The 27632-nt window shown below is 41.5% G+C and overlaps 1 protein-coding gene across 3 annotated transcripts in view; it reads left to right on the top strand.

Moving 5' to 3' along the window:
- Positions 1-27632, top strand: part of bcas3 (BCAS3 microtubule associated cell migration factor) — a 351373-nt gene that overhangs the window by 116407 nt on the left and 207334 nt on the right. For 2 of the 3 annotated variants that reach the window (XM_074640019.1, XM_074640022.1), the window contains exons 20-22: positions 4829-4929; positions 11848-12044; positions 13105-13202. In XM_074640019.1, coding sequence (XP_074496120.1) covers positions 4829-4929; positions 11848-12044; positions 13105-13202 — 396 coding nt within the window. Of the gene's footprint in view, positions 1-4828; positions 4930-11847; positions 12045-13104; positions 13203-15219; positions 15333-27632 lie in introns of those variants that run through there. The other variant, XM_074640020.1, reaches the window with a different exon arrangement.

Below are 27632 nucleotides of genomic sequence, written 5' to 3'. Positions count from 1 at the left end.
TCCTCATTCCTCTGTGATCATTTCTAAGTAATTACATCGTGCTATGCTTATTCTCTGATGTTTCTTCAAATCCATCAATAACAAAAACACAGTCATTACTGTGCCTATAGCCATACATTCGGACTCCTTTTCTTGAGTGCAGTGCAATAAGTTTGCACTTAAAAAAAAAAATGGTTTCTGTGAAATTGCATTGACGTTCTGTCTTTTAAGAGCCAGTAATGAGCGGTGTAAAAGCAGAAGGCCAAGTGGCTGGCTAGCCGGACACTAAGATGGGTAGATAGGACTGTAACTGCCCGGGTCAGTCTGGCTCCTGACACACACACTAACACTCACACACACAAGGAGGGTTGCGTCTTCGCTTGACCCATGGGGATGACCACTAGCTCTCCACACCGGAGCCTGGCTGTGACTCTGGCCATTGAAAACCCCCCTTCTCCACTGGAAACCTGATCCAGCCAGTCCACCAACTGCTTCAGAACATCAATAATTAATTAGGGAACAGTTATTGGCCCCAAGGGTCAGAGAGAGAGAGAGAGAGAGAGAGAGAGAGAGAGAGAGAGAGAGAGAGAGAGAGAGAGAGAGAGAGAGAGAGATAGGCAGTGGGAGAGTCGTGATCTTGTTTAATAAGTAACACAACACAAGCTTTGTTCTCTCTTTCATTTTAAAACAACATGAGGACCCTTCTCTCTCTCTCTCTCTCTCTCTCTCTCTCTCTCTCTCTCTCTCTCTCTCTCTCTCTCTCTCTCTCTCTCTCTCTCTCTCTCTCTGGAGCCCTATAGCTCACTCTCTCTGCATGGTATCTGTGGGTTATTAAAGGGTCATTTCACCCAAATGACAAAAAAAAAAAACACTTTCCAGTTACAAGTGGTATCTTGCTCTGTAGTTTTGGTTTTATCTGTACAACTTTTAAATGTCACTGACATGTGTTTGCCTCCACTCTATATATACATACATACATGGGTGAATGGAATAGTTTTTGAGGTGCTCATAGCGCTGAAATATTTCAAATTCAACACAAGCACGTCTATCCCTCCAAAGAAATAGTCCCAGTAAGAGATTTTGCTGTTGAACTTTAAATTACATTTTTCAGTGCTGTGAGGACCACAGACTGATTTCTATTCACCTCTTTTGTTGTTTTTTTGTTTGGGTGCAAGCAGAAATATCAGAGATAGACAAATGTAAGTAATGTTCATAGGGATGATAATTTTTGAAAAATGTCTTAACAGATAATCGACCCTCGTTAACCGATTATTAACCGTTAACCGACGAGATTAGTGCCTCGCATGCAGCGTAGCGCCAGCTGCAGTGTATGAGCACAACAGACAACCGAGTCCCCAGTTCACCGTCAGGAGAGCTATACGATGCTGCGTTCACTGTCTCCAGTTCACCGTCCGGTAGCGTTAGCAGCCACGGTGCTTAATGTCGGTTAAACGGTTAATTATTAACATCCCTAAATGTTCAGTAATTTGGATGAACTAACCCTTTAGAAAGACTAAAACATGTCTTACAACAAATTCAATACAATAATGTAGCTCTGTGGTTTGGCTTGACGTAGTAGTAGATGTTTCAACTCTGTTCACAGAGGCATTGAGCATCCTATTTCAGTTGTATGTCATGCTGAAACAATAGTCATTCATGTCAAACATCGTTGGGTTCCAGCTTCTCTAACGTGATGATTTAGTTTCATATCATAGTGAATTTAATATTTTGGGGGGTTTGGACTGTTGGTCAGACCACACATACAATTTGAAGACATCACCGTGGGTTCTGAGGAATTATGATTTGCTTTTTCTTAGGTCACTTTTAGATTTAACAATTACTCGACGGATAAACTGATAATGCAAATATTAGTGTATTTCATTTTGAATGTATAGAGGTATATAAAGGTTGGATTAGAAAATATCTGAATGCATTAAAGTACTTTAAACAAGTACAAATAAAAACAAAACAAAAAAACATTACCCAACATTTTGTTCTTTTTCCAGGCATGTGATTAACCTACTGGGATGAACATTATATTTCAATGTCCAGTCAGGGTAGAAGACTGTGAGATATTTTCATGCGATAATATTCTCCTGATAAATATTGCTAATTATTTGATAACTTTGAGTTACAGAATGAATGCCTCTTAACTTTCTTTCCCATTTATTCTCTGTATTCCTTTTCATATCCTCATGTTTGTCCCATGTCTCTCCCTTAGATCTCACCCTTTTATAGTGGTGATTGATTCGACAAGTCACACTCTTCTTTCACAAGACTGTCTACAAGTACATTAAGGACCTATTTTTCCCACTTTGTCTGGTTCAGTTGTATCTATTTCTCTTACTTTGTTGATGCATTTTAAGTTTCTTTAGGTGACACTTTGTTCTCCGTCTGTTCAGCCTCGGTGGCTGCTCGCTCTACCTACCCAGTCCTTTTAAACATATTCTTTATTTTTCCTCAAACTCAATTATACACACAGGGAGCACTACTTCAGAAGCTGATGTAAGAACTGTGCAGACCCAGTACTTTATAAGGGGAAATGAATGTGTCGGGGTGAGGTGGGGGGGGTCGGCGGTTGGTGTGACATTTCGTTACAGAAGTGTCGAACACCAAACTACCTCCATCGGGTGTATGAACACCTGGCACATGTGTGTGTGTGTGTGTGTGTGTGGACAGAGACAGAAGTGCCTCCTGTGCTCCAGATGTGGACTTGACAAGTTTATTAGCCATTCCAGTGTTAAACAAACCCCATCCCCGAGACAGAGAAAGTCATGATTCTACACATTAGGCCTCATTCTCCACGGCTGCTTATTCAAGCCTGCAAGAGCCCCATCTGTCTCTGGGTCTCTCTGTCACTCTCTCTCTCTCTCTTTATAACACACACACACACAGTTTCTCTTTCTCTCACACTTTACTGTACACTTGCTTTATCGCACGCACACTGCCACGCACCCGTATTCCCATATGAGAGAAAGAAAAACATGTTCTCTTTTACTCACTAGTTTTTGATATTACAAAATAAGACTCTCATATCTGCTCGTCATTAAAATTTACAATATTATATTTGAGCACAAAATAACTGCTGCCACTGACTTCAGCCTGCATATATTGGTATTGGCTGTCAAAGACCGTATCAGTCAAACCCTAACGACTCTAATAAACTAGTTGTCAGTAATCATTTTCTTTCACAGGCTGATTTATGTAAATAGTTAATGGTAATATGTGATTCACTCCCCTGCTTTGACTACTCAGTCAGCTTACTGATATTTCTCTCTGATACTTACTTTATACTTTACTTTATACTTTATTGTCAGACAGGTCTGAAATTTGTTTTGCATCACAGCAGCTCCGTTTGCAACATCACAGAAAGGACAAAGACAATAAACAAGGATACAAACATTTAAACATTACAATCACAGAAGACAATATTCAGGGCCCTTTAACGCACATTTGATCTGGGATTAGGCTCCATATTTAGTTTAAGGATTGACTGATGCAAAAAAGAGTGCTTCAGTCTAACCTTATTAAATCGTGGAACCCTGTATCTCCGATTTGATGGTAACAGTTGATATTCACTGTTCAAAACATGATTGGGGTCAGAGACGATGTTGTTAGCCAGCCTTAAGATGTTATTATGATAGGCTGATTCATAGAGTTTCTCAAGGGGTTGACCTACAATCTTTGAGCAGATTTTCATTTGTTGGAGCAGTTTTGACTTTAAAGTAGTTGACAAATTCTTGTACCATGTAGTATAACAATACTGCAGGACACTCATAATCACAGAAGTAAAAAACAATAGAAGAATTTGTTTACTCGCCCCAAAAGACCTGAGGCGGCGGAGAAAGTAAATTCTTTGTTTTGTCTTTTTACAGACAAATTCAATGTGGTCTTTCCAAGATAACAGATGGTCTATCATTACTCCCAAATATTTATATGAAAATACCTGCAGGATTTTTTCGTTATGAATAACAATAGGAACTTTATGAGAGTCAGATGGTGAACCAAATACAATTTCTTCCGTTTTCTTTGTGTTAATCTGAAGAGCATTACTGTCACTCCACTCGACCATTTTGTTCACGCCATGTTGGTGCAGCTCAGGGTTGTCCGAGTGACTTAACAGGGATATTATAGCCGTATCATCAGAATACTTTAGGATGTATTGATTTGGTGTATTTGTACGACAGTCATCGGTGTAAAAGGTGAAAAGCATAGCTGAACTCACGCAACCCTGAGGGGCTCCGATGTTGGTCGTGATGGCAGTGGAAAGGGTTTTATTTATTTTTACAATTTGAACTCTGTTAGTGAGAAAGGAGGCATACCAGTGTATCAAATAGGGATTCAGTTCCCGCTGGACCATTTTTGACACCAAGATGTCTGTCTGTATTGTATTGAAGGCTGATGAAAAGTCTAGAAAAAGGGCTCTTGCATAGATTTTTGGTTTGTCTAAATGTTTTGTAATAATATGAACCAGAGTGGCAACAGCGTCTTCTGTACCACAACCCTGCTTATATGCGAATTGATATGGATCAAGTTTGTCTTTTGTTGTACTGACAAGATATTGGAGCAGAATTCTTTCTAGAGATTTCATAATCACTGAGGTAAGGGCTATTGGTCTAAAATCCTTGATAGCTGCATCAGTGTCATATTTTATAATGTTGGAGGCCTTACACTTTTTCTTTTTAAGAAAATCATTATGTAGGAAACATTGAATACTTGATTTTAGAAATACTTTCTGCTTGAAAACTAAGATGATAATGAACACCGGCACAAACTATTGTCATATATCTTCAAAATATCAAATGTTGTCATTGGGTATAACAACTTCTAATCATGCGTGTTCTTTCAGCGATGCCCCCAGGAAGCCCAGGCCCAATCACCCGTCACGAGTCGTCAGACAGCCTGGCGTCGGACCACAGCGGTCAGGAGGACGAGGAGTGGCTCTCTCAGGTCAGACCTCTACCTTAACCAACATTACGGTGACATTAAGTTAGTCTGGGACAAGCAGACGGGTGATTGACATTACCTGACAATCAGTGAGATCACACCCACAGTTTGGTGGCTGTGGTTTCATAGCTTACTTTGTTTGTTTGGCGAAAAATACTTCTGGTTGTTAAAGAAACTGATGAGAGTTTGACTGTGATTGATTTTTTTTTAATATCAAGGTTTAATGTTCATGTTGTTGTTATTCTACAACACAACAAAATGCAAGTTGTAGTCTGGTGGTACGGCAGCGGATACTTCTTTATCTCTTTCCAGACAGCAGCAGGGTGAACAGGCTGTTGCTGGGTGTGTATTGTCTTTTAGCATCCTGTGGACTCTGCACGGGCACCTCACCTCACTGATGCTCGGTAGATGGGTACCAATGATGTTCTCGGCTGTTTTAACCATCAGTTAAAACACAGTTCATCAACACATCAACATTAACAGTTGAATTGTGCAGGAGTTTTTGTGTTTGTTGTTGCTGTTGATTTGTTTTTTTACACTTGTGAAACCACCACATGAAACCAAATGTGCCTGACATAAAATGGCAGACTACTCATTGCTGTAAATGGGATTCAGTGTATAATGAGTACTGACTGGGAGCAGCCAGTGACCAGAGTGCCTCTAAAACTTTGGGTGTTGACTCAAGGCAACAGTTCTAATAGGCTTGTCTCTCAGATGTGTATATGCACTCTTTTAAGAAAGAAAGAAAGTAAGTAAAGTAAAGCGGCAGAAATTAATATTTCACATAATCAAAGATCAAACAAGTATGTGTAATAGAAAAGGGGTAGTTTGCAGTGATGCAGTGAACCCACAAATAGTTATTATCGTCTCTGCAGTTCCCCTTAGCTCTACGGAATTTGTTAGCCTCTCCAGCCTCGTCTTCATTGTTTTGGTGTTCTGGCCCACAACTAAATAACTTAATTGCAGGTTTAAGGAATTATCTCATCAGAATTTTTTCCCTGATTTGTCAAGATTCTCTCAAAGTCCAACTTCGAGAGTTTGGGAGGACAAAATTGGATTGTGGCTTGGACATGCCATCCCCCCGTCTCAAGTGAAAAGTATGCCTTTTGATATAAAATTGAGAATTAGCAATCCAAATACCAGATCACCACAAGGATTCAGTCTTCAATTTATTCTACTTTTACGTGATCTTGTCTGTTTATATTTGCACAAACAGTATTTGGATCCTAATTCTTTTGATTCCTACTTATTTACTCTTCTTGCTTGGACAAATAGGATTACTTACTTTGTGGCTTCCTCCTAATCACAAATCCCACATTGTGCGGAAATGTTCACAGTATTTGGTCGAGGCATGTTAGAAAAATCTAGTACACACACCTTGGTCTTTTCAGCTTGGTTAACCCTCAATGCACTCATCTCTGGTGTCGACAGGTAAGCCACTACATTTTCACCATCAATAATTCCACTGCATGCATAATTGATTGGTTAAAATGCACCCCACTTAGCTTGCAGAGGCCCTGGTCCATATCTGCCATGATAGCTTGCCAGGAGCAAACCTATCCATTGCACTAACCTAGATTTTTGGCGACTTCCTGTCAGAGCAGTGGTAGCGATGTACAGTATTCCTCAGTGGTTGGAGATGTAACAGTACAGCTCTTCATACCATAGCATGTTTCCTAAAATGACTTTGAAACACCTCTCATGGAATATCAATGAATTTAGGATAAAAGGACCAAACCAAAATTATATACAGGTTTGTAGATCAGGCATACAGGGTAGTTTTCCAGTCCCTCCATTGTATATAGCTTGGTGGATTGAGAAATCCGAAATACGTAAAGGCTTTGTTGAATTACAGTCTGCCTTGTGGATTTCATTATATCATATCGGTGACCTTCATTAGATTATCAGCAGGCATTTTGGCGTTGAGTTGGGATTTAGGATTGATCGGCCATCCCCTAATGAAATGTGAGGTTTTTGGCCCCCCATGTCAGTGCTCCAGCTCGCTGTGACATCGTGCCATTTGCTGCATGTCATTGTTAGTTGCTCTTCAACTGGCTGTCAGTGGACAACAAAACCACCTGTCCTTACACCTCCAGTCCAGCTCCGGTCTTGACATCTCATTTGTCAATTCTGATGTGATGGAAAGGGTGTGACGTACTGTAGCTCATAGCAGTTGATGGATGGTAAAATTGTTCAAGATTGTAGTCTGTTCTAATACATGAATAAACGCTTTCTAGGACACTGTGCATGACGACATCTCGTCATTATTTGTCCCTAACCGTAGATTATTTATTGTTCATTGTCAGTGTGTAAAATAGATACCACATACTTTATTTTTTCTTTCGGAAAACCAGGCGAATTGATGGCTGACGCTCCTGCACATCACGACAATAAAATATAATATAACACATATTTGAGACAGTGAAGGAGAGCAGACACGAGTCAGTTGTGCATACAGAGGTACTTAAAAAAACAGAGCTTTACAAATAATTCCAGTTACAACAAAGATATGAAAACCCTCCAAATCATTTGGAGAATGTACACGTTGTTGTGGACTGTGGTGCCGGTTGGCTATAGGATGTAGGAATATTGTGCGACAATAGAATCATTTGCACCACTTGTCATTCGAACACTGGCTAGAAGTCATGTCCAATGTAGCCAATTAAGATGTGGTATATCCAGAGACCCAGGCTGTTAAAGGGATAGTTAAGTTGTTTTGAAGTGAGGTTGTACGAAGTACTTATCCATAGTCAGTGTATTACCTACAGTAGATGGCAGTTGGCACGTCCCCAGCTTGGAGAAATAGACAGGAGTACCAGCACATGAGCAAAGCAATGTACATGTGGACGGGAGCAGCAAGAATCCATATCAAAGAATCAATATCAGTTTAAGTGTTTGCTATATTTAGAATATTTTCCAACGGAACTGAACTGAAAGTGAAACTTATCTGTACCGTTTTTGTCAACTGGGCTGTATTCGAAACCGCATACTATACTAGTAGTACGTACTGATTTGGCCAAAATGTAGCATGTAGTATGCAAACAAAAGCAAAATCTACTGTATGCTAAAACAAAATACCCGGTTGTCGTACTGATTCGGAAAAAATCTCCAGTATGCATCGGACCAGTCTACCTCGCCTACTGTATCCCACAATGCAAAGCGCTGGACCGGTACAGGATATGGTTACAACAAACACCAAAAACGGCTAGTTTTTTACATTTTTCGTAGCTATTTCATCACTAAATTCACTTCTGAAAAGTTTTGAGGCGAGAAATCAACTCTGTAGATTTAGAATGTTTACAGTTTTACGATATTAGATGGTAAATTGAACATTTGCTCCAACGTTTTCGGAGTTTACAAGCTCCATAAACTGCTGTGACAGCTAGCTGGCGCCCGCCGGGGTCGCCACCTCGCCAGCCGGGCGGCCACGCTCACAGACCACTATAAGCTGGCTGGAGCTCTCTAGAGACCGGTCTGTAGATGAGGGGCTTTTATTTCCTTGTTGACGGATAGTTTGTTTAAATATCACAACACTAATGTCCATTATAAATAACAGGGACCTGCGTTTATCTGCATTTTTGGAGTTGAGAAGATCCACAATCGCCCGCTGGCTTAGCTCGCTGGAGAGCCAGCCAGTGACGCTCACAGAACGGCTACAGAGCAGCTGAGTGGAGAGGGAAAAGGAGAGGGAAAGAGCAGCCTCTGACGGGGCAGAGAGATACCTGCTGAGACAACATGACCCTTTTTAACATTACTCTAATATCTGTAGGGAGATCAGTCCACTGTTTTGTTGCTGTAACTGCTGTAAAGCAGTTACAGCAACCTAAATTTTGTGGAGCAATGTTTTATATTTCCCATCTCCCCTCGTTGATGATCCTGTTTGACTCACTTCACTATGAGCTGTTAGAATAAATAGTTTAAACCTGCAGTATCTTATAAATTAAACAAACATAACATAAACAACAAAAACTAACTCGATAATATTGTAATAGTGGTACGAGTTTGTATTTTTGTCCAGTGCTTTTAAGAGCTGGTTTAAAGGCTAAAGCCTGGTCTAGCATACTTTAACTGTTTAATACTGCATACTACCCAGGAACGCAGTATACAGTACATACTGCATACTGCATACTGCATTCGTCAGTAGTATGTAGTACAGCCAGAGAGTTTCGAAGAGACCATGAATAAGTTTCACTTTCAGTTCATTTCCCCGTCTGAAAGGGTAGGGTCTGAGGATAGGTTGTGCTGCTGCCCCCCGTCCACAGCAGCACATTTCTTTGCTCCTGAGGGCGTTGTAGCAGGATGAAATATTGAAGGTGAGTACAGATTCAATCAGTTACCTGTAAGCCACGGTTAAAAATTAACCAGTTCAACATTCATAGTTCACATGACACATAACCATTATACTGACACTTTACCTCGATATACTTTACTTACTGTTTTACAACCTGTTTATGTGTGTCTGTAGGCTATATAAATAACTTATATGCATATATACATACATTTCTACATTGTTAACTTGCAGCTTATCCATTTAAAATAATGTCTATCACAAATTTATATTAGTTTATTTTAGCCATTTTTATATTTTAGCCCTACATTTGGACTTACACTACTTTATGTTTTGGATTCTCAGTTTGCTTTTACTTGTGGGATTTTCCTTTATTTATTTATATATATATGTATATATATATACATATATATATAGCAAAACCTGCGTACATAAGAAACAGGCGTGTGTACCTGATAAGAGCGCACAGAACTGTAAGAGGAAAGAAAGGGAGGAGAGAAAAAGCATTCTCGCGAGAGAGCACGGGGCTCCACCATCCCTACACACTCGCAAGTCAAGCTGACTTTTGAAACTTGGGAGGGAATATGGAGGAGGGATGGAATAGACAGTGGCTGATGTATGTCTCCGCTCCTTTGATTGCACTGGCATGCCGGCATTCCAGCCACACAGTGCGCAAGGCGTCGTTAACTAGCCCGAAAGTTAACGGGGCTAAAGTTCACGCTCATTAGTTGCAAACGGATACATTCCGTTCACCGTTAACACCGAGCACATTCAGCGAATGCTCTCTTTTAACGCGTTCATGAACAACACTGACTGTCAATGCATTTACACCTTTATTTGATGAGGTAAAGCCCACTGCAGGTATACAGGCTTTACATCTGCCTTGACGTTGACCAGTTGGATGTTTTTGAGGAAAAAAGAAAAGTATGTTGCCCATTAGTTTGCTTGATCTAGCATGCCCAGTTTAGAGAGGGTATAGGCTGTAAGGGTAATCTGAGGCAACATGTCATCGGCTCTGCCCATCGAGATTGGAAGGGGAGGGGGATTTGGGGGTTAACACTGTTGACTGTAACATCTGGACCTTCCATCCCGCTGCAAAGAGAGCACACTGGCAGCTGTTCAGCTGTATGGCTGGGCGTGACATTGATGGTGTTAACTGGCAAAGCACACACACACACACACACACACACACAAAAGTGACAACCTCCATCCTTCCTTCTGTGGCCTAATTTGCACAGCTGTGACAGAACACCTATATCTAAGCGTGTACGGTATATGCATATATGTATGTGTGTATAAACACACAGAAGAATTCAGAGAGTGTAAGCTCTCACTCTTGTCTGAGATGTTGGCACCTGGCAGACCCGAGTGGAGTGAGACTGCGAGCCGAGAGCCGGGCCGAGGTGAGAGACGAACACGTACGAAGTAAAGATAATGAAATGTGAACGGTGAGACACCAAGAGGCGTGTTAAGTGCTGCAGGGAGTTGAAAAGTCAGAGTTAGCGTGGGAGAGCAGTGAAAAGTGGGAGTCCAAGGCAGGAGATGGTTAGTCCGTAAAATTCAAGGCAAAGACGAGATGGAGAACGGAGGAGGCAGTAATGGTCCGATGTTGATGAGTCGTCCGCTCCGTAGCCCTCTCCTATCCTACTTTCAGCCAGCATTAGTGCCACTCAGCTCAGGCGCCCATGGACCGCCTGCCATGCCAGCGCTGTCTTATTCTCCCAGTTGGCCTCGCCTCGGCCTCGCTGCCATGCTGTTGCTAGTGTCACACTTCTATTAACCCTCTGGGAAGGCTTCCCATCATGCCGCCAGCACTCCCAACACACACAAGATCTTGACAAGTTCTGACAACATCCTCAGACTTTCAGTGGGTTCAGGAGTACAGCGAGCTTTTAGTTGGATGTCATGTAACTGAGTTCATACGAGTACTGTATGGGGTGAGTGTTGGCACATAGATTGACACCAAACCTACCTGCCAAATCCACTGATAACTCCTCAAGAAAACTGACTCTGTCCTTGACTAACTGTTGATGGATTAGTAGAGGAGAGTATGTTTAAAGAGCGGTACAGATGTTTTTTGGATGGCTCTGTCGTTTTGTCGGTCGGTCCTCAACTCCTAGACTGGAATATCTTGAGAACTATAGGATTAATTGCCATGACATTTTGTTCAGACATTCGTGGCTCCCAGTTGATAAATCCTTGTTGATCGCCTCACTGTTACGCCACCATTATGTTGCCCTATGTGGTTTTGAGTGAAATGTCTCGATAACAATGGGATGGATTGCCATGAAATGTGAAAAACACAGTCATGCCACCCTCAGGATGAATTGTAATAACTTAAATGATTCCATAACTCTTGATCGAGCACCACCATCAGCTGTACTCTGTGTTTAGTGTCAGCTAGCATATGTTAGCATGCTAACATGGTAAACAAAGATAATGAGCATGGTAAACATTACTTTTGTTTATGACCAAATTCCTACAAAACTAATGACATTCCCATCAGCCTCAGCTGTATTTGGTGTATCTATCAATCTATTAACATGAGCATTGCTCAGAGATCTTGGTCAGTTATGTTTGAAAGACTAGAAATGATTCTCTCTCCTCACTAACCTTTACTTTTGTATTCATAGGTGGAAATCGTGACCCATACAGGGCCCCACCGGCGCCTGTGGATGGGCCCCCAGTTTCAGTTTAAGACCATCCACCCTTCAGGCCAGACCACAGTCATCTCCTCCTCGTCCTCAGTCCTTCAGTCCCAGGGCCCCACTGATATCCAACAGCCCCTGTTGGACTTCGACACAGACGACCTGGACCTGCACAGCCTGAGGTACTTTGACACTATCAAAAATAATCTGCTCAGTATTAAAAACCTCTGCTTAGAGCTGCATTAGGCTAGATTCTGATGTACAAATACACATGATGTTATCTAACTATAAAGAAAGGAATCTCTGTCTATGTGTCCTTCATATATCTCGAGGGACACTCATCCAACGCTCTTCACACTTGGCATGTGTATTGCTGGGGACCCACGGGGATGCTTTTTCGAATTTGGTGCCACTTGGACACACATTCAATATTAATAAACTTTGAATAAATAAGCGAACAACATTCTGTTCAGCAGGGAGGGGGAGGGAGGCTTCAGGGCTCTGCAGACTGTCCAGCATGTCGTCTGCAGCGGTCGCTTTTGCTGCTGAATCCTGGATTTTTGCCTGCTAACGCTACATGAATGCTCGATAAGGTTTACGACCGAACTCTTCTTCACTTCCCTGGAGTAAACGAGCAGTTTTCGACACCGCTGCAAGCGGCACTTCTTTGGGGCCAAGCAACCAGACCGCTCCGAAAGGGCACGCGCCCCGAACGGCGAACGCCACCTGGTTGTGTTTTTCTCCCGTGATTAAGACTGTATGTTCCCGGTGTAAGACTTGATACTAACTTATAACACTAATAATGTTACTGCCAGCAAAATACCTCTGCTGATTAAATCCATGCTCTACTTTATAACCACAGTGGTTATCTCAAAGCAAGCGACTGATACGCCTATTTGGAAATTACTTCAGCTAATTTTATTTCACCGGTGTTTCTGACCGCGATTAACCGCAACCTTGGAACTGTCATGGCGGTTTGCAAAAGATACGTATTTATTTTAACAAAAAGGTTGTCAGAAATTATCCTAACAAGAGCATGTATATGAATGTTATTCTTATAATCATATATTTCACCACAATTATCCCTCTGGTGTAGACAGCTTTACACTTAATCACTAAAACATCAACAGAAATCCCCCCCCCCCATGGGTTCCTGGAACCGGATCCGGTCAAACAGCCATCTGATCTGATCTGATGTCACTGCGTGTGTGTTGTAATGTACATGTACATGTATGTGTGCAGGATCCAGCCGGTACGTTCAGAGCCAGTCAGCATGCCCGGCTCGTCACGGTTGGTGGCTGATCGTAGAGGGCAGTCCAACATCATGGACACAGGATCAGGTAGGAAACTTTATTGGTTCAGTCTACTGTATATGAATACCTCGTCTTCTGCTCTGTGATGCAACTTAGCTTTTTCTATTTCACCATTCTCCTACCTGTTTACTCACATGGAGATCATTCTACTCCATCTACCTTGCCGCAGTCTCTCTCTGTATCCCATCAATCACATCAGACGAGACTGTCAGACTCTGTTGTGGTGCTGTCTATGTGGTCCATGTTTGAGTCATGTTTAGGTATACTTCACAGTCAACACTATGAATTTCCACAAAAAGTTAGATGCATGAAATAGATGTTCTAATTATCAGAAGAAAAGGCATTCAGACCAGGTCTCAGACACTAGTAGCAGCAAGCAGTCTATGCCATTCTTTAAACTTCCTGTATTGACCTCTCTCAACCACATCAACTTAACAATTGATGTCTCAGTGTTAAAATAATACAACTAAATTGTCTAAATGTTTTTTACTAAGTTGATTAGAACTTAGATTAGAACATTTTTAAAAGAATACTTGGAGATTTTGCCCATCTTAGCCTTACATAATGAAAACACACAGAGGCCTAACTCATTCATATGATGACCATCAGCTGTGACGCTGCATGCAGTCATTTTATATATAGAAGTACACCATGTCATGCGATAGTAGGCTCGTTGCAGACTCCAATCTACCATTCGAGAGCACACCACGCTGAGAGACAGTGGGCCTGACACTATCATACTATATGAATGATAGGACTTTAGCGTTACATCAAAAGAAAATCTTTTAGCAGTTGCTAAAGACCAAGAACTTTTTAACATCATGGTGCCAAGACTTTGTTAAAGTGCAAAAGTTCCATCAAGTATCATACAAAATGGCACAGTGACTGAGGTACCTGCAAATGTCTTCCCCTGTTGAGAGGCCATTGAGGGACTTGGTGTACGGCTTGTTTCCAGGTTGTTGCTAAATGTAGACTGCTCAGCTAAAAAATATGAGTTAACTCTGAATTAGTTGAAAAACTAAACGGACTCTGTTGTTTGAATCTCAGTCTTCTTGCGTTGAATAATGCTAATAGCTTTTTTAGTCAACATGATATCTGCTAAGGACCTATGGTGCGGCGACTACTATCACTATCCTAGCACATAATCCACTGTCACTTCACTTATTCTAATGTGTTAGCACTTAAACAATGAAGATGAACAAGTGGGAGATCTTAAAATACTGGGTGTGTTCTTTAGGCGTGTTTCATTGAAGGTTTTTTAAACATGCACTAACATCGCATGTTAACAAAACATCCTCGAACTTTTTCATTCATTCAACTTGTTTTCTTTTTGATGTTTGTATTAAATATGTTTGATGATACTTTTACAGAGTCCCTATAGAGAAAATAACATTTGTATAGGAAAACAAAAATCTATAACTTTATAATGTATATATTTATATACTGTGCATATTACTGCTCTTAACTTAACTACTACTACAAGTACTCTGGTGACAGCCTTGCTGTAGTGAAATGAGAATGAGTTTAATGGTAAAGAGATTTCCTTTGCTGCTGTCTAACACCAGCACAATCACATTCAAGTGGATTACAAGTAGTCTTTTACAGTAGCCGTTCAGCAGCTTTGCTACGTCCCATCATGCAGAGTTGTGAGCGTTGTGCTGCAGCCCTGGTTTGTTTTCCTTCCTATTGTTGTGTGCACCGTGCCCGTATGCTGTAATTAAATAGACTGTGATTGTTTGAATAGGCCTGTAAAGTCTATCAGCCATTGAACACGATTGATTTAGTTTCAAGTGATTTTGATGTCCTCTCCCCGTCTCCTTTAATCTGGTTACGATGTTAGGCTAATCCAATCACACACAGATGAGAGGATTTCCCCTCTAAAATATGTCTTTTACTCTCAAAGTATAATGCTGTTACATGGGTCTTGTGAGTGTGTGTGTGTGTGTGTGTGTGGATTATGCCTGGTATTTACTGCCTGTGTGTGGGTGAGCGAACCATCACTTATTGCGTGACATTATATCCTGTTGCCTTTTGTTTGATAAAGGAGATAGCAGAGCGACTGTGGCGTCTGTGGTATTATCTGCTGTGTCTTGTGACAGAGACTTCACTCATCTGATCTGCCCTGCCCTGATCTCACTCTGACAGATAGCCACTCCTGGCTTTTTCACTTGGGTGTCAAGAAATATTTGCAGCTTGTGTCACAAATAGTTTCACATATCTGATAGGAGGTTTTTCTTCTCCACCTTTCTCTGCTTTTCAACACATGCCAAGAGGTGTTTTGCACCACACGACTGTAATAAACAGATAAACGTAGATATGGTTTGACCATTGTTTTGTTTACCACATTTTTTCTTTTCAACTGAGCACGGACTGGTTCAGGCCATCCACTTCCAATATGAAAGCTATTTCACAGCTTACCTCAGTATGTTTAAATGAAAATGGGTTCTATGGATACCCACACCTTTACAGACATGCCCACTTTATGATACTCACATGCAGTTTGGGGGAAAAAAAACATGCAGTTTTTTTTGCATACACTACAAATGTGTTATTTTCGCCTATTCTAAAACTGGTGTGTTTGAATATTTCTGCATACTGGGGTCCATAAACAGCCATGGAAGTGCATACATTGGGTATCACTGTAAAGCTGAGACTCTTGTGGATCCAATGAGCCCAACTATATTCATGTGTGATGATGTTAGTCCCCATAGTAGCCATTTCACATAGTGAGACAATTTTTTTTAAACTTGACCTCGCTGTATAAAATGACCTGTGGTGACCTCTAGGATAATCACAGCCTCATGAAACTTTACAGCCACAGACTAGAGACCTAGAGCATTCAGAGGATGGATGGCTTTCTTATCTAGAATGACAATAACGGGGTTTGTGAGCAGTTTCCAGAATCCAAAATCTCCAAATGTTAAAAGGTTTTGATACCAAATCACAGCATGGCTTTTTTTACGGTGTTCCTCAAGGTCTTGGTGTCTTCATGTGGTATTCTGGAGGGATTATTGATCATTTTTTATCAATTTGAGTGAGAAAAAAATGGTATCAACCACAAAATTGCTGCAACAACTTATGATACATAATAGAGTATGATAATGTCCATCATAATATTCTAAGCCGTTTTACATTTTCACAATTTATTTTAATTCATTCATCATTCATACATTCATATTTAGAGGTTAATACATTTGGTCCAAATTTAGTTGCTATTCGTAGGTATTCGTTCTTGTTTTTCCGTGTGGGTTTTTGATTGAGAGATTCATTTTCCATATTGTAATTTCTGTTTCAGAAGCAGAACTTTGATTGTACATTTATGATTCATTAATAATCCCAAGGCAGAGGTAAATGTAGATTAGTGGGATGAAGACTTCCACCTTCACCGATTAAACTCAACACCCATGTGTCTGATCCCCTGACCTACGCTTTCTTTCTCCTCCATCTCTATCTGTATCCTTCCATCTCCCAAAATCCTATCAGTGGTTCTTCTGTCTCCAGCCAGCGTCCTCTGTGTTTTCAGTTTCTTAACTAACTGGTTCAGAGCAGCGAGAGGCAGGAGGACAGAGCCAGGCGGAGGGATGGAGGTGATGCTTATCAGTGTGTGTGCGTAGGGAGGGTTCATTGTTGTGTCCTGCCACTGCCGTGGCGCCGTCTCTTATCACACACACACATCACTTTTGTCTCACCCTCTGAGAAACATGCCTGTGTGTGGCAGAACTTACCAATATATGAGTTTGAAGGCCTATAGCAACTGTTTCGTTTTGGGGAATTGAAGCTGCAGACAATTAATGCACCTTTAAATTTGACCAACCCCGGAGTAAAACAATATATATTAAAGTAGTTTCATGCATTTCCACTTGTGCTTATAACAATACAGGGAAAGCTGATAACTGACATTAAGGTGTTGAACTGAGGTTGACACATTTCTGAACATGTTGTAGCCTTTCTGGATTAACTGATAGTAGATTTTGAAGGTTGATAACGGTGACATTTTTGGGCTTGAAGCCATCAGAGACAGTGATCTTTCGCACCTTCAGATTTAAGCATTTTCATGTCAGTAAATTCCGTGTTTAGTGATTCCTAGTATATCGCATACAGTTTCACATACAGTAGGGCTGAGGGAAAATAGTTTGGTGTTATTGTATATCAGCTTGAAGTGGAATCATATCATGATGACATGAACATGTCATGTCATCAGAGTTTTGTCTGAAATAATACATAGCAGTTGAAAGCTGTTCATTGTGTTAAACATCAATGTGAGCATGTAATATTTAATCTCCTATACATATGTATAGGAGATCATACATATCAGAGAATACAGAAGGGATAGTTTGGTTGTCACGCCCCCAGTTTGGAGTACCAGCATGCGAGCAAAGCAGTGTACATGTGGACGGTAGCAGCAACAAAACATATCTTAGACACCTAAAAGAAAGGCTCACCTAAAAAAAAAAAAATCAATATCAGTTGAAGTGTACGCTATATTTAGAATATTATATTAGAGTGAAACTTATCTATACTGTTTTTGTCAACTGGCTTTGAAGAGAGCATAGATAAGTTCCAATTTCAGTTCCCCGTCGGAAAGGAGAAGGAAAGGGCTGTCTGATGGCAAGATAAGGCTGTGAAAATATTCATACATTTCTTTAGGTGAGCCTTTCTTTTAGGTGTCAAAAATACGTTTAGATACCGCCCCCGTCCACAGCAGTACTGCACATTGCTTTGTTCCCGTGCCGGTACTACTATCTGTTTATGCAAACTGTTGGCGAGCCGACCGGCGTCTACTGTAGGTAATACACTGACTATGGATAAGTACCTCATACAACCCTACTAGCTTTGACTCATTTTACAATATTAAGTGTGAAAACTGACTTAATTTGGCTCTTAGTAATTACCACAGTTTTGTCTGTACATACTGTATCACACTGTTTGTTACTAACACATATATATCAGTCTGATTGTACATTTTTAGCCTTCCCTTACAAAAAAATGCACATGTGAAGTGCATATTATCACATGTGCATTATATGTGAATTTCAGTGACATGTAAAATGTTCAAAAAACAAGTATACTGTGGATTTGTTACACTATCCATCCATCCATTATCTGTAACCGCTTATCCAATTCGGGGGATAGGTCTCCAGACTGTCAGAGGGCTGGCACATAGAGACAGACAACCATTCACGCTCACATTCACACCTACGGGACATTTAGAGTCAACAATAAACCTGCATGTCTTTGGACTGTGGGAGGAAGCCGGAGAAAACCCAGGCTGACACGGGGAGAACATGCAAACTCCACTTTATATGTGATGAATGCGCTCTCACAGACTATTCTGTAGACACACTGCTAATAAAGCAGTTAAAGTTAGATGCATGACATAAAAGCCCTTGGCCGACTCGTGTCTTCCAGCCATTTCTATTAGAAAAGAAGTGTTTCCTTCAGAGTCCTCGGGCCCAGTGAGGCCATAAAGCCGCAGTTTTCCCTACAGTGACTCACTTACAGTCAGTCAGTCTCCCCAGTGTCTGCTCCCATCTTATCTCAGCCCATACACTCTGCTTATCTCTGCCTTCCCCGAGGTGATGGGATGCCATCTGCATGGGACACACACGCACACACACAGACACACATAATGTATGCTGTACAGTGCTTCCAGTCATGGCTTCTTGACTCAGCATATCTGTGTCTATGGAGGGTGACAGAGGAGCCCAACACCAATGCTACTGTCTCACTTTCCACCAGCTGCAATATACAGGATCAATGTGTAGCTGTTATCAATACCCCATATCTGCACCCCAAGCCTTGCTTTGGGGTGTGTCTCTCTGAGTGTGTGTGTGTGTTTGTGTGTGTGTGTGTAGAGGCAGATTCCATCCTAGCTAGACTACACAGTGGCATTTTGTAGCTCAGGAGGTCAAAGAAAAGGAGACAGACCTGAAAGAGAGATAACAACTGCAAGACTGAAAGAACGAGTATTTAATCCTGTGTGCGTGTGTACGTGAGTGTGTACTGATAAATGTCTCAGTCCCCCTCCACACTAACTGTAGTTGTGTTTTGACTCTGTAAAGAAAGCCACCCTGCTCCAAAACAGGAAATAACAACAAAAGCCACGTCTGTAGCATCAGCCATCTTGTTGTTTTTGTTGTTGTCATCTTCAGTGTGTGCGTGCGTGTGTGTGTACTTACGTCCCTGTCTCTGTCGCCCTGTCACACTGTTTGTCTCCCGTGTGTGTGTGTGTGTGTGTGTGTGTGTGTGTGTGTGTGTGTGATTTATCTGTGGCGGTGAATCAGTGATAGTGTGTTAGCTGGCGGCAGAGCAGAGCAGGCAGGATGAGATGGAGCTGGCTTATCACAACAGGCTGAAGACACTTTAGAGAGCTACTGGACTTTGGCACTGGTTTGTGTGCGTGTGTGTGTGTGTGTGTGTGTGTGTGTGAGTGCGTGTGTTGGGGTTAGCGTGCTTGACATGTATGACCAATATAGGATTCTGAATTTTTTTCATTCTCAGGGAAAACAGTGAATGACAGTTTTAGGAGTAAGGTTCTGAAATAAGCGTTAGTTAATAGGTAATAAAGCCTTTATAAGATGCTTATTAACATCAATATGTTAATAAGACAATATATGTGTTAATAATGGCATTATAAACACATTTGTTGTTAGATTATAAGACCTTCATAAACACTTAATAAGAAACTTGTTAAGAGTTTACAGACGGCTTAAGGAAGTTATTAAAACCCTTATTAGTTTCTTAGAATTGTTTATAATAGCATTACAAACACATTTATTTAACTAACTTACCTATTATATTATTATCAAACCTTTACAAACCTTTTTGTTGCTTTATTGTGCATTTACTAGCAGTTAACAATGCACGTATTAAAAGTTAACTATGCTTTTGGAAGGAAGTGGATCTAAAGAAACAATATATGATATTTACCTCCTGTTGATAGACACTGTAATCGTACTAATTTAAAGGTCTGTTTGAGGCGATGTTTTACAGAACGTTCTCTTTGTGGCCGTATGTTGCTCGCCATTTACGTGAAAATGATGCTTCAACGCTAAAACATATTTATATGTATTTATATGTAATACTTTACTCACATTTGATCAACCTTGACAACATGTAGTGCTTGTTCCAGCTGCCAAAAGCATAGTTAAGTGGGGGCACCCTGGTAGCTCAGCTGGTAGAGCGGGTGCACCCAGTAAGTCTGTGGCCTAAGAGGCCATGGTTCGAATATTTAGCTGCATCCAATAAAGCCAGAAAAAAATAATCCTAAATAATCTTAAAAGAAACTGTTAATCAGTACATAAGAAAGGACTTATTAACTTTCTCGCTTTAGATGCAGTACCTGCAGAAAAACATGGATAACTATTAATATGTGCATAGTTAACTGCTAATATATGCATAATAAAGAATGTATTACTATTAATAAAGCATCAAAAAGGGTTAGTAAAGTTTTAACAATGATATAATAGGTGAGTTAGTTAAACTCAATACATGATACATACATACGTGCTTATAAATGTCTTATAATCTAACAATAACGTGTTTAAAATACTGTTATTAACACTTATATAGTCTTATTAACACATAAATGTTAATAAATGGTAAATGGACTTGCATTTATATAGCTACTTTCTAGTCTTCTGACCACTCAAAGCGCTTTACACAACATGTCAGCATTCACCCATTCACACACACACACACACACATTCATGCACTGATGGCAGAGGCGTTTATAAAATCGAAATACTCATGCAGACCTCGATTGGAAGCAATTTGGGGTTTATTATCTTGCTCAAGGACACTTTGACATGAGGACTGGAGGAGCCGGGGATCAAACTGCAGACCTTTGGGTTGGTGGGCGACCCGCCCTACCTCTGAGCCACAGCCGCATCGTAGAAGGACTTACAAGGGCCTGATGGCCTATTAACTAACCTATTAATCGCAGAACCGTAATAGAAAGCGTTACCTCTGTCTCAGGTTGCCCTGCGTTACATGTATGTGTTTACTGTATGGTTGCCCTTTGTGACTTCAGTCTATAGTGTGTCAGTCCATTAGCAGCATCCTGTAAAACACTAAGTTAATCAGTGTGGGATCAGCAGCTATCAGCCATTAGCCACATCCAGCCCACATTATCACAGCTCACTTACCTTCACCCGCTCTGTATTCCATGGATGTGTGTATATCTGTGTGTGTTAGGCATGCTGTGGTAGTCAGTGTTACCGGTGTTAAGCTGTGTTTGGGCATATGCCAATTACGTTACTCTCCCTCCGCCCCTACCATCGTTTTGCTCTTTGTTTTTAATAGAAACAAAATGCTTTTAGTTCATATTTGCGTATCAGCACCCACGTTTAACAATAAATAAAACAAAGCCTGTTATCAATATCTAGTCAGATGAGGGATGCTACAATCATAAACTGAAAGTGTCGCAGCACAGGAGAGTTGACCGACAAGATGATGGCGGAGGATTTGGTGTCAAAGCGAAAAGCAAAAGCACCTACTGTATTTGGCAATATTTGGGATTCAAACCCAATTCACCATTTGTTTTGTTCAAAGTGTAACCTATTCTGTTGAGTTGCCTCTTAGTAAAATGCTCAGAGTGAATTTAAGTTCCCTCTGGTAAGCAGTGATGTAGTGTATATGTATATGTCTATAGGGCTTTTATTGTGTAAGGTGAGAATGGAAAGCTGTAATGCTGCCGTTGACAGTACGGGAGCAATAAAGAGTTTGCCATCTCGGTTCAGACTACTTCATAAGTATAGGCGCAACTCGGCGGGGCGGCTGTGGCTCAGGAGGTAGAGCAGGTCGTCCTCTAATCTGAAGCTCACGGCTCGATCCCCAGCTCCTTCAGTCCACATGTCGAAGTGTCCTTTGGCAAGATACTGAACCCTAAATGTCTCCCAAAGGCTGAGCCGTCGGTGTGTAAATGAGTATTTAGATCAGATCCTGATGGGCAGGTTGGCTCCTTGCATGGCAGCCTCTGCCATTGGTGTATGAACGTGTGAATTCTGACATGTAGTGTAAAGAGCATTGAGTTGTCGGAAGACTAGGAAGGTATATAAGTTATATGGATCTAATGATCCCACGTTAAGGATCAAAGTAAGTGCTCTACAGATATTAATAAACAGGAAAAAGGCCAAACATTCCAGTTGGTTCCAGTTCCTTTTCTCTGTTTTATGTAATTGTAAAGTGAATGGGTATTTTCACAAAATTTCTGACATTTTATAGACTAAATGTTTGAACTATTTATCGGTTCAGTGGATTGATCTATAATAAACCTTCAGGCCTTTACACACCGAAGGACGTTTACTCGGTGAGATTAGTTTGCACAGCAATATTTTTTTCAAACTGTTGTTTTTGTCACGAACACTGAGAATGGGAATTTTACACGGCGAAAAAGCATCAAGGTTGATTTTAATGATACATAAATAATACATTGTCCAACCATCATAAAATGAATGGAAACCGATGGCTGCTTTGAAGTTAAAGAAAAAGTAAAAAACACCACAGCAAGCACTGGTCAAATGTCGGTAGCAATTTCAAAGTATACATGATCGGTGGTCAATTAAATAAAACATGCACCGACGCTGGAATGTCTCAAACCTCCTTTTATGTGACTGTTTGTATGCATGCATGCACCTGTTAGCATCACCAACACAGTGCCCTCTTGTCGCAGTGACCCACAACCTCTTTACCACCATCAGCACCAACCACCCTGAGGCGAGAAGGGGCTTTCCCCTGCATTATTGTTCTCACAGGGGCTGCTGGAGAATGAAAGAGAGGGCTATGAATGACTGAATACAAAGACGAGGATAGAGGGTTTGCACCCCCAACACACACACACACACACACACACACACACACAATCACTCACTCAGATACGCACTTTGCCTGCCATCTTTCCCTCCCTCTTCTCTCCTCCCCTTCATACTTGAGCAGCCATTTAAAAGACTAGGCACCTGTGCTGTGGTATTCTGTCCCTCTTTCTTTTTCTAATACACACATACTCCAGTAACATATACCCCACAATTACCTCCCAGCCTCATAAAGGGCCCTTGTATTTTTGTGCTATAGTGGCCACACTGACAACAGTGATCGCGTAGGCCAGAAAGATGCCTGGCCATCCGATCTCTTCCTTAAAGACAAATACCCTCATTTCCCGTGACCCCCCCCTCCCCTCACCCTTCCATTCCTCCTCTCTTGATTTTATTTTCATCAATAGGCACCTTTGTCACCTCGCGCCCCCCACACACACACACACCCACCCATCCTGTCCATCGCCTCAGGGTGTGTTTGGTGACCCGTTGGTTGGTGACAGGACATAACAGCAGATCTCTAGAATCATCGGCACTCCTTTTTTTGTTTTGTCATCACTAGCAATCAGGCAAAAGGTAGATATCAGGAGGAGAAAGAGGGAGAACAATGATCTGCTGGGAAATCTGAATGAAACGGAAGCGAAGTAAGGACAGGTAACGCGAGTGACACACTTAGATACGGCGTATCTGATGGTCCTGGAATTCCTGGAATAGCCTGGAAAGTGGTTTGAGAAGTATATTCCAGACAGATACCAATGTCTCTGTGGAAGTCAGAGGGGAACAGGGACTCGATGTCAGGAGTGTCTTTTGTACCTTTATAGCTGAAAAACTGGGATAAAATGTGTTGTTCCCAAGGTGAAATTTGTTATAAAATAAAAGCACTGCTGCTTGAACAGCAGCCCCTACATACACTCCAGTACACACACACAAAGGCAGGTTTCTAATTAACTGTTGAGCAGCTGTTTTGAAAGCGAGGGGATGACCTGAAGCCAGTGAGGGCAATGCAACACATGTGAGGTGATCATGGTAGTTTGCTCAAACGTGGTGCGAGGGGAGGCGTGTTTCATTCCACCTGTCATGTTACAGTACAGAACAGCATGCATAATGTAATAGTTGATTTGTCAAATCATGCAGAATGTCAATATGGACCCTAAAAAATGTGTTTATATATGGAGCCAAGGAATATTACATACTGTAGCACATTTTACAGTAATGTGAATTATAGGTGATTTGAAGGAATGGGGATAAAACACACAAAAAAACACTAATAAGTTCTTTCAAGTCTTGCTTTAAATGCAAAGTTTCCATATTACCTAGTGGTCCAAAAAACCTTAGTTTTACATAAAAGCAGTGAAAAACAATGAAAGTGTATGTGGCAGGGCTACTGTGATAAACCTGTGCTGATAAAAACATAGCCAGCTTTTGATAGAGGGTAGTTCCAGCATGCTATTCCAACATGTTATTGTTACAATCTCAGCTTTGCAGTTTTAGTGCCATTTTCAATAGTTATCAAAACAAAATCTAGATTCTAACTTCAGCGAAGGATGTTGGTAGCACAGAGCAATCCTGTCTCCTAAAAATGGTCTGAAACGCTCCGTTTTAACGCTCCTATCTCTTTAAGACCCCCCTCTCAAAAAAGCCCAGTCTGCTCTGATTGGCTTCTGAGAAAAATATGGTGCACCTTTGCAAAGGTAGTTCTCATGCTGTGGGCGGTATATTCTAATGAGCCTGCATGTGACATAGCAAAGGGAGCTAAATCTGAATGGCTTGTTGAATCACATGTTTTCTGATCTAGACAGCCCACAAAGAACTGACTGGTTTTGTCCTATTTCACAGTTTGTGGGTTGGTAGGAACTCCAGATACCCAGATGGATGAGCAAAAGGGAGATTTTCATCATATGTCCCCTTTAAACCCAAGACTCAATGTTTTTATTGGCTACACCATTCTGTCAAATAGAAATATATTATGTCCCGTATATCATTGAGCGTGGCAAATTTTGGTGCATTTGGAAATGTTTGCTCAACGTTTGGCTCCACAGCATGCATTTGAAATGGCAGGGACAGCCAGGTTTAAGCAGTGGAATCGATCATTTTGTCTGGCCAACAGTCCAAAACCCCAAAAATATTCAATTACAATGATATAGAAGCTTGACATCTTTGCTTAATAAATGACTGAAGTGATTTTCTGTTAGTTGATTAATCAACTAGTTATCAGCACTATACTGGTAACCAAGTCAAAAAAAAAGGCCGAGGGTGTTTGCTTGTTAAACTCATCTTAAATATTTATTCCTCTTATTTGCTTTCCATCACTTTTTTTTTCCATTTTTCTCTCTTCACTCCTTGTATATCCTCTCTGACATCACTGAGATTTACCGTTCGCTCACCTTAAAGACTTCAGGAATTGTGCGAGCTTGTGTGCGTGGCTTCGGAGCGGCCCACAGAACGGGAATGGTTTAGCCACATGTAGGGATTTATGGGCGAGTGTGTGCGTGACTGAGAAGAGATCAAGGAGTGACATGGATTGATATGGGTGAGTGCTGATCAGGTTTTTGTGCTGCTGTTATCTCTCTCTCTCTGTCTGTCTGTCTGTCTGTCTGTCTGTGTGGATTTTTGTGTTGATGCACTTATAATCTGTGAGAGATGGAATGCCCTCCAGCATCAGTGTTATACAGCAAGTGCATGTGTGCTCTGTGCTTCCATGTGACTGTGTGTGTGTGTGTGTGTGTGTGTGTGTCTGTGCGCACAGTGCCAGAGGGCAGTGAAGACTGAGCAGCTGCTCTTTATAGTGACTGAACGGACACCAATGTGTCGGGCATCTGCCATGCATTCACCCTACCGCCTACCCACTGGAGTGTGTGTGTGTTTGTGTGTGTGTGTGTGTGTGTGTGAGTGAGTGAAAGTGAGAGAAGCTGTGTTGGTGTGTTTAATCATGTCATTGTGTTTCCCAGTGATTTCATAATTGTGTAGCAATTATGATATTGCAGAGGAATATACATAGATTTATGCATTTTTAATTGCAACTGAAAGGAAAACATGATGGTTATGAATGTATGTGTGTGTGTGTGTGTGTGTGTGTGTGTGTGTGTGTGTGTGTGTGTGTGTGTGTGTGTCCACCAGCTGCTGAGACAGAGGATTGTGTTGTTTCATGTTCATATCCAGTGTGAAAACACACACACACACATGTGCATGTACACTTGCATGTTGCAGAACAGCTGTGTGTCCCAGTGTGAGGGGTTGGGGGGGTTGCCATTGGTGCCACCCTTTCAGTCCCGTGACCTCAATCTGTGGCGGGCGCCCTGCCAGGCTGTGCCATCCCTCCGTCTGCCGGGCCCTGCCCACAACTTCCAAGATGTGAAGGGAAAAGTAGTGGCACGGCAGTAACATGACCTCTCACACACACTCTGACACACAGGCCCTGTTCAGACCTGGTATTAACATGCGTCCTCAGTGATCGGATCACAAGTGGACAGCTCTAAGCACAGGTGTGAACGCACTCAAGACGCATTGAGGACCCATTGTGATCAGATCTTTCAGACCACATTCAGAGGTGGTCTGGGCCACATATGGCCACATTCTTTTAGCAGTGTGTACACGAACGTCCTGGCCACATTAAACCTATGTCCTCGGTGTAAACGGAAGTACATAGGCTTTCTTAAACGACAACAGGAATCGTTGTGTTTATACACATATTGAGCAGGTCCTTTTTTACGGATTCTGCCATGTTTCTACAGACAGACAAACCAAACACTGACTCTAGATAGGGCCATTGGCGTTTTAAAGTCGGCCACCGTAGTTGTCGCTTGGCACAAGGAGAAGTTTCAGTTGGTTGCAATCTGAAACCGTGCCGCTAGATTCCGCCAAATCCTACACACTGCACCTTTAACTTTCAAAGATAGGATAAATCCTATCTTCCTATTACAGTTGCGATTCCTAAACTCGTGTCCCATCCTATCTCGGACCTCCTACTGTATCTCTCCTATCCTATAACTGTAAACCGGATTCTTCAATCAGCACTCGCCTGTCATGCCTGTATCTACAGTATATGTTTAGGAGAGGGTTTATGCCATTCTAATTTAGGAATCCTAACTTGGGTAATCCCTTAGGATGGTTCTGTAACGGCCAATCCACATAGAAATTGCTTTTTGAAGCGTTTTTGATGTCCGTCACTTGCACGTCTCTCGGAAAACAGATATGCTCCCATTTTATTAAATGCATCAATCCACACTGAATCCATGAGATGCACATCTGATGGAGGCCCCCCGAGTTTTTTTACGCTTCGAGTCTTAATTTTGTCACGTTTGGTGAAGCTGTTCACGGCCGGCCAGATGTTTACGGAAGATGGAGTCAGTGTGGATTTGATGACAGAACGCTTAAATGCAGCTCATGTCTCGCTTCCAGTCGGGATTCCCAGTAGCTAAAGTCGTAGCTGAAGACAAGATAGGGTTTTTTCCTAAATGCAGTTAGGAAATCCTAAATATCATCCTAAACTGAGATAAGAAAGGATTTCAGACTTAGGAATTCTGTAATTAGGCCCCTGCCCATTATCAGCTTTATTCAGACATAACTGAAAACACCAGTGTGGGTGTGCATGACCTATAAGTTAGTAAGGCAGTGCAGAAAATTAGGGGGGAAAGAAAACAGACCT

This window comes from Sebastes fasciatus, chromosome 7, assembly GCF_043250625.1.
Source record: "Sebastes fasciatus isolate fSebFas1 chromosome 7, fSebFas1.pri, whole genome shotgun sequence".
Classification (NCBI taxonomy): domain Eukaryota; kingdom Metazoa; phylum Chordata; class Actinopteri; order Perciformes; family Sebastidae; genus Sebastes; species Sebastes fasciatus.
The sequence above is the reverse complement of the archived record's forward strand: the minus strand, read 5'-3'. Positions and strand labels throughout refer to the sequence as shown.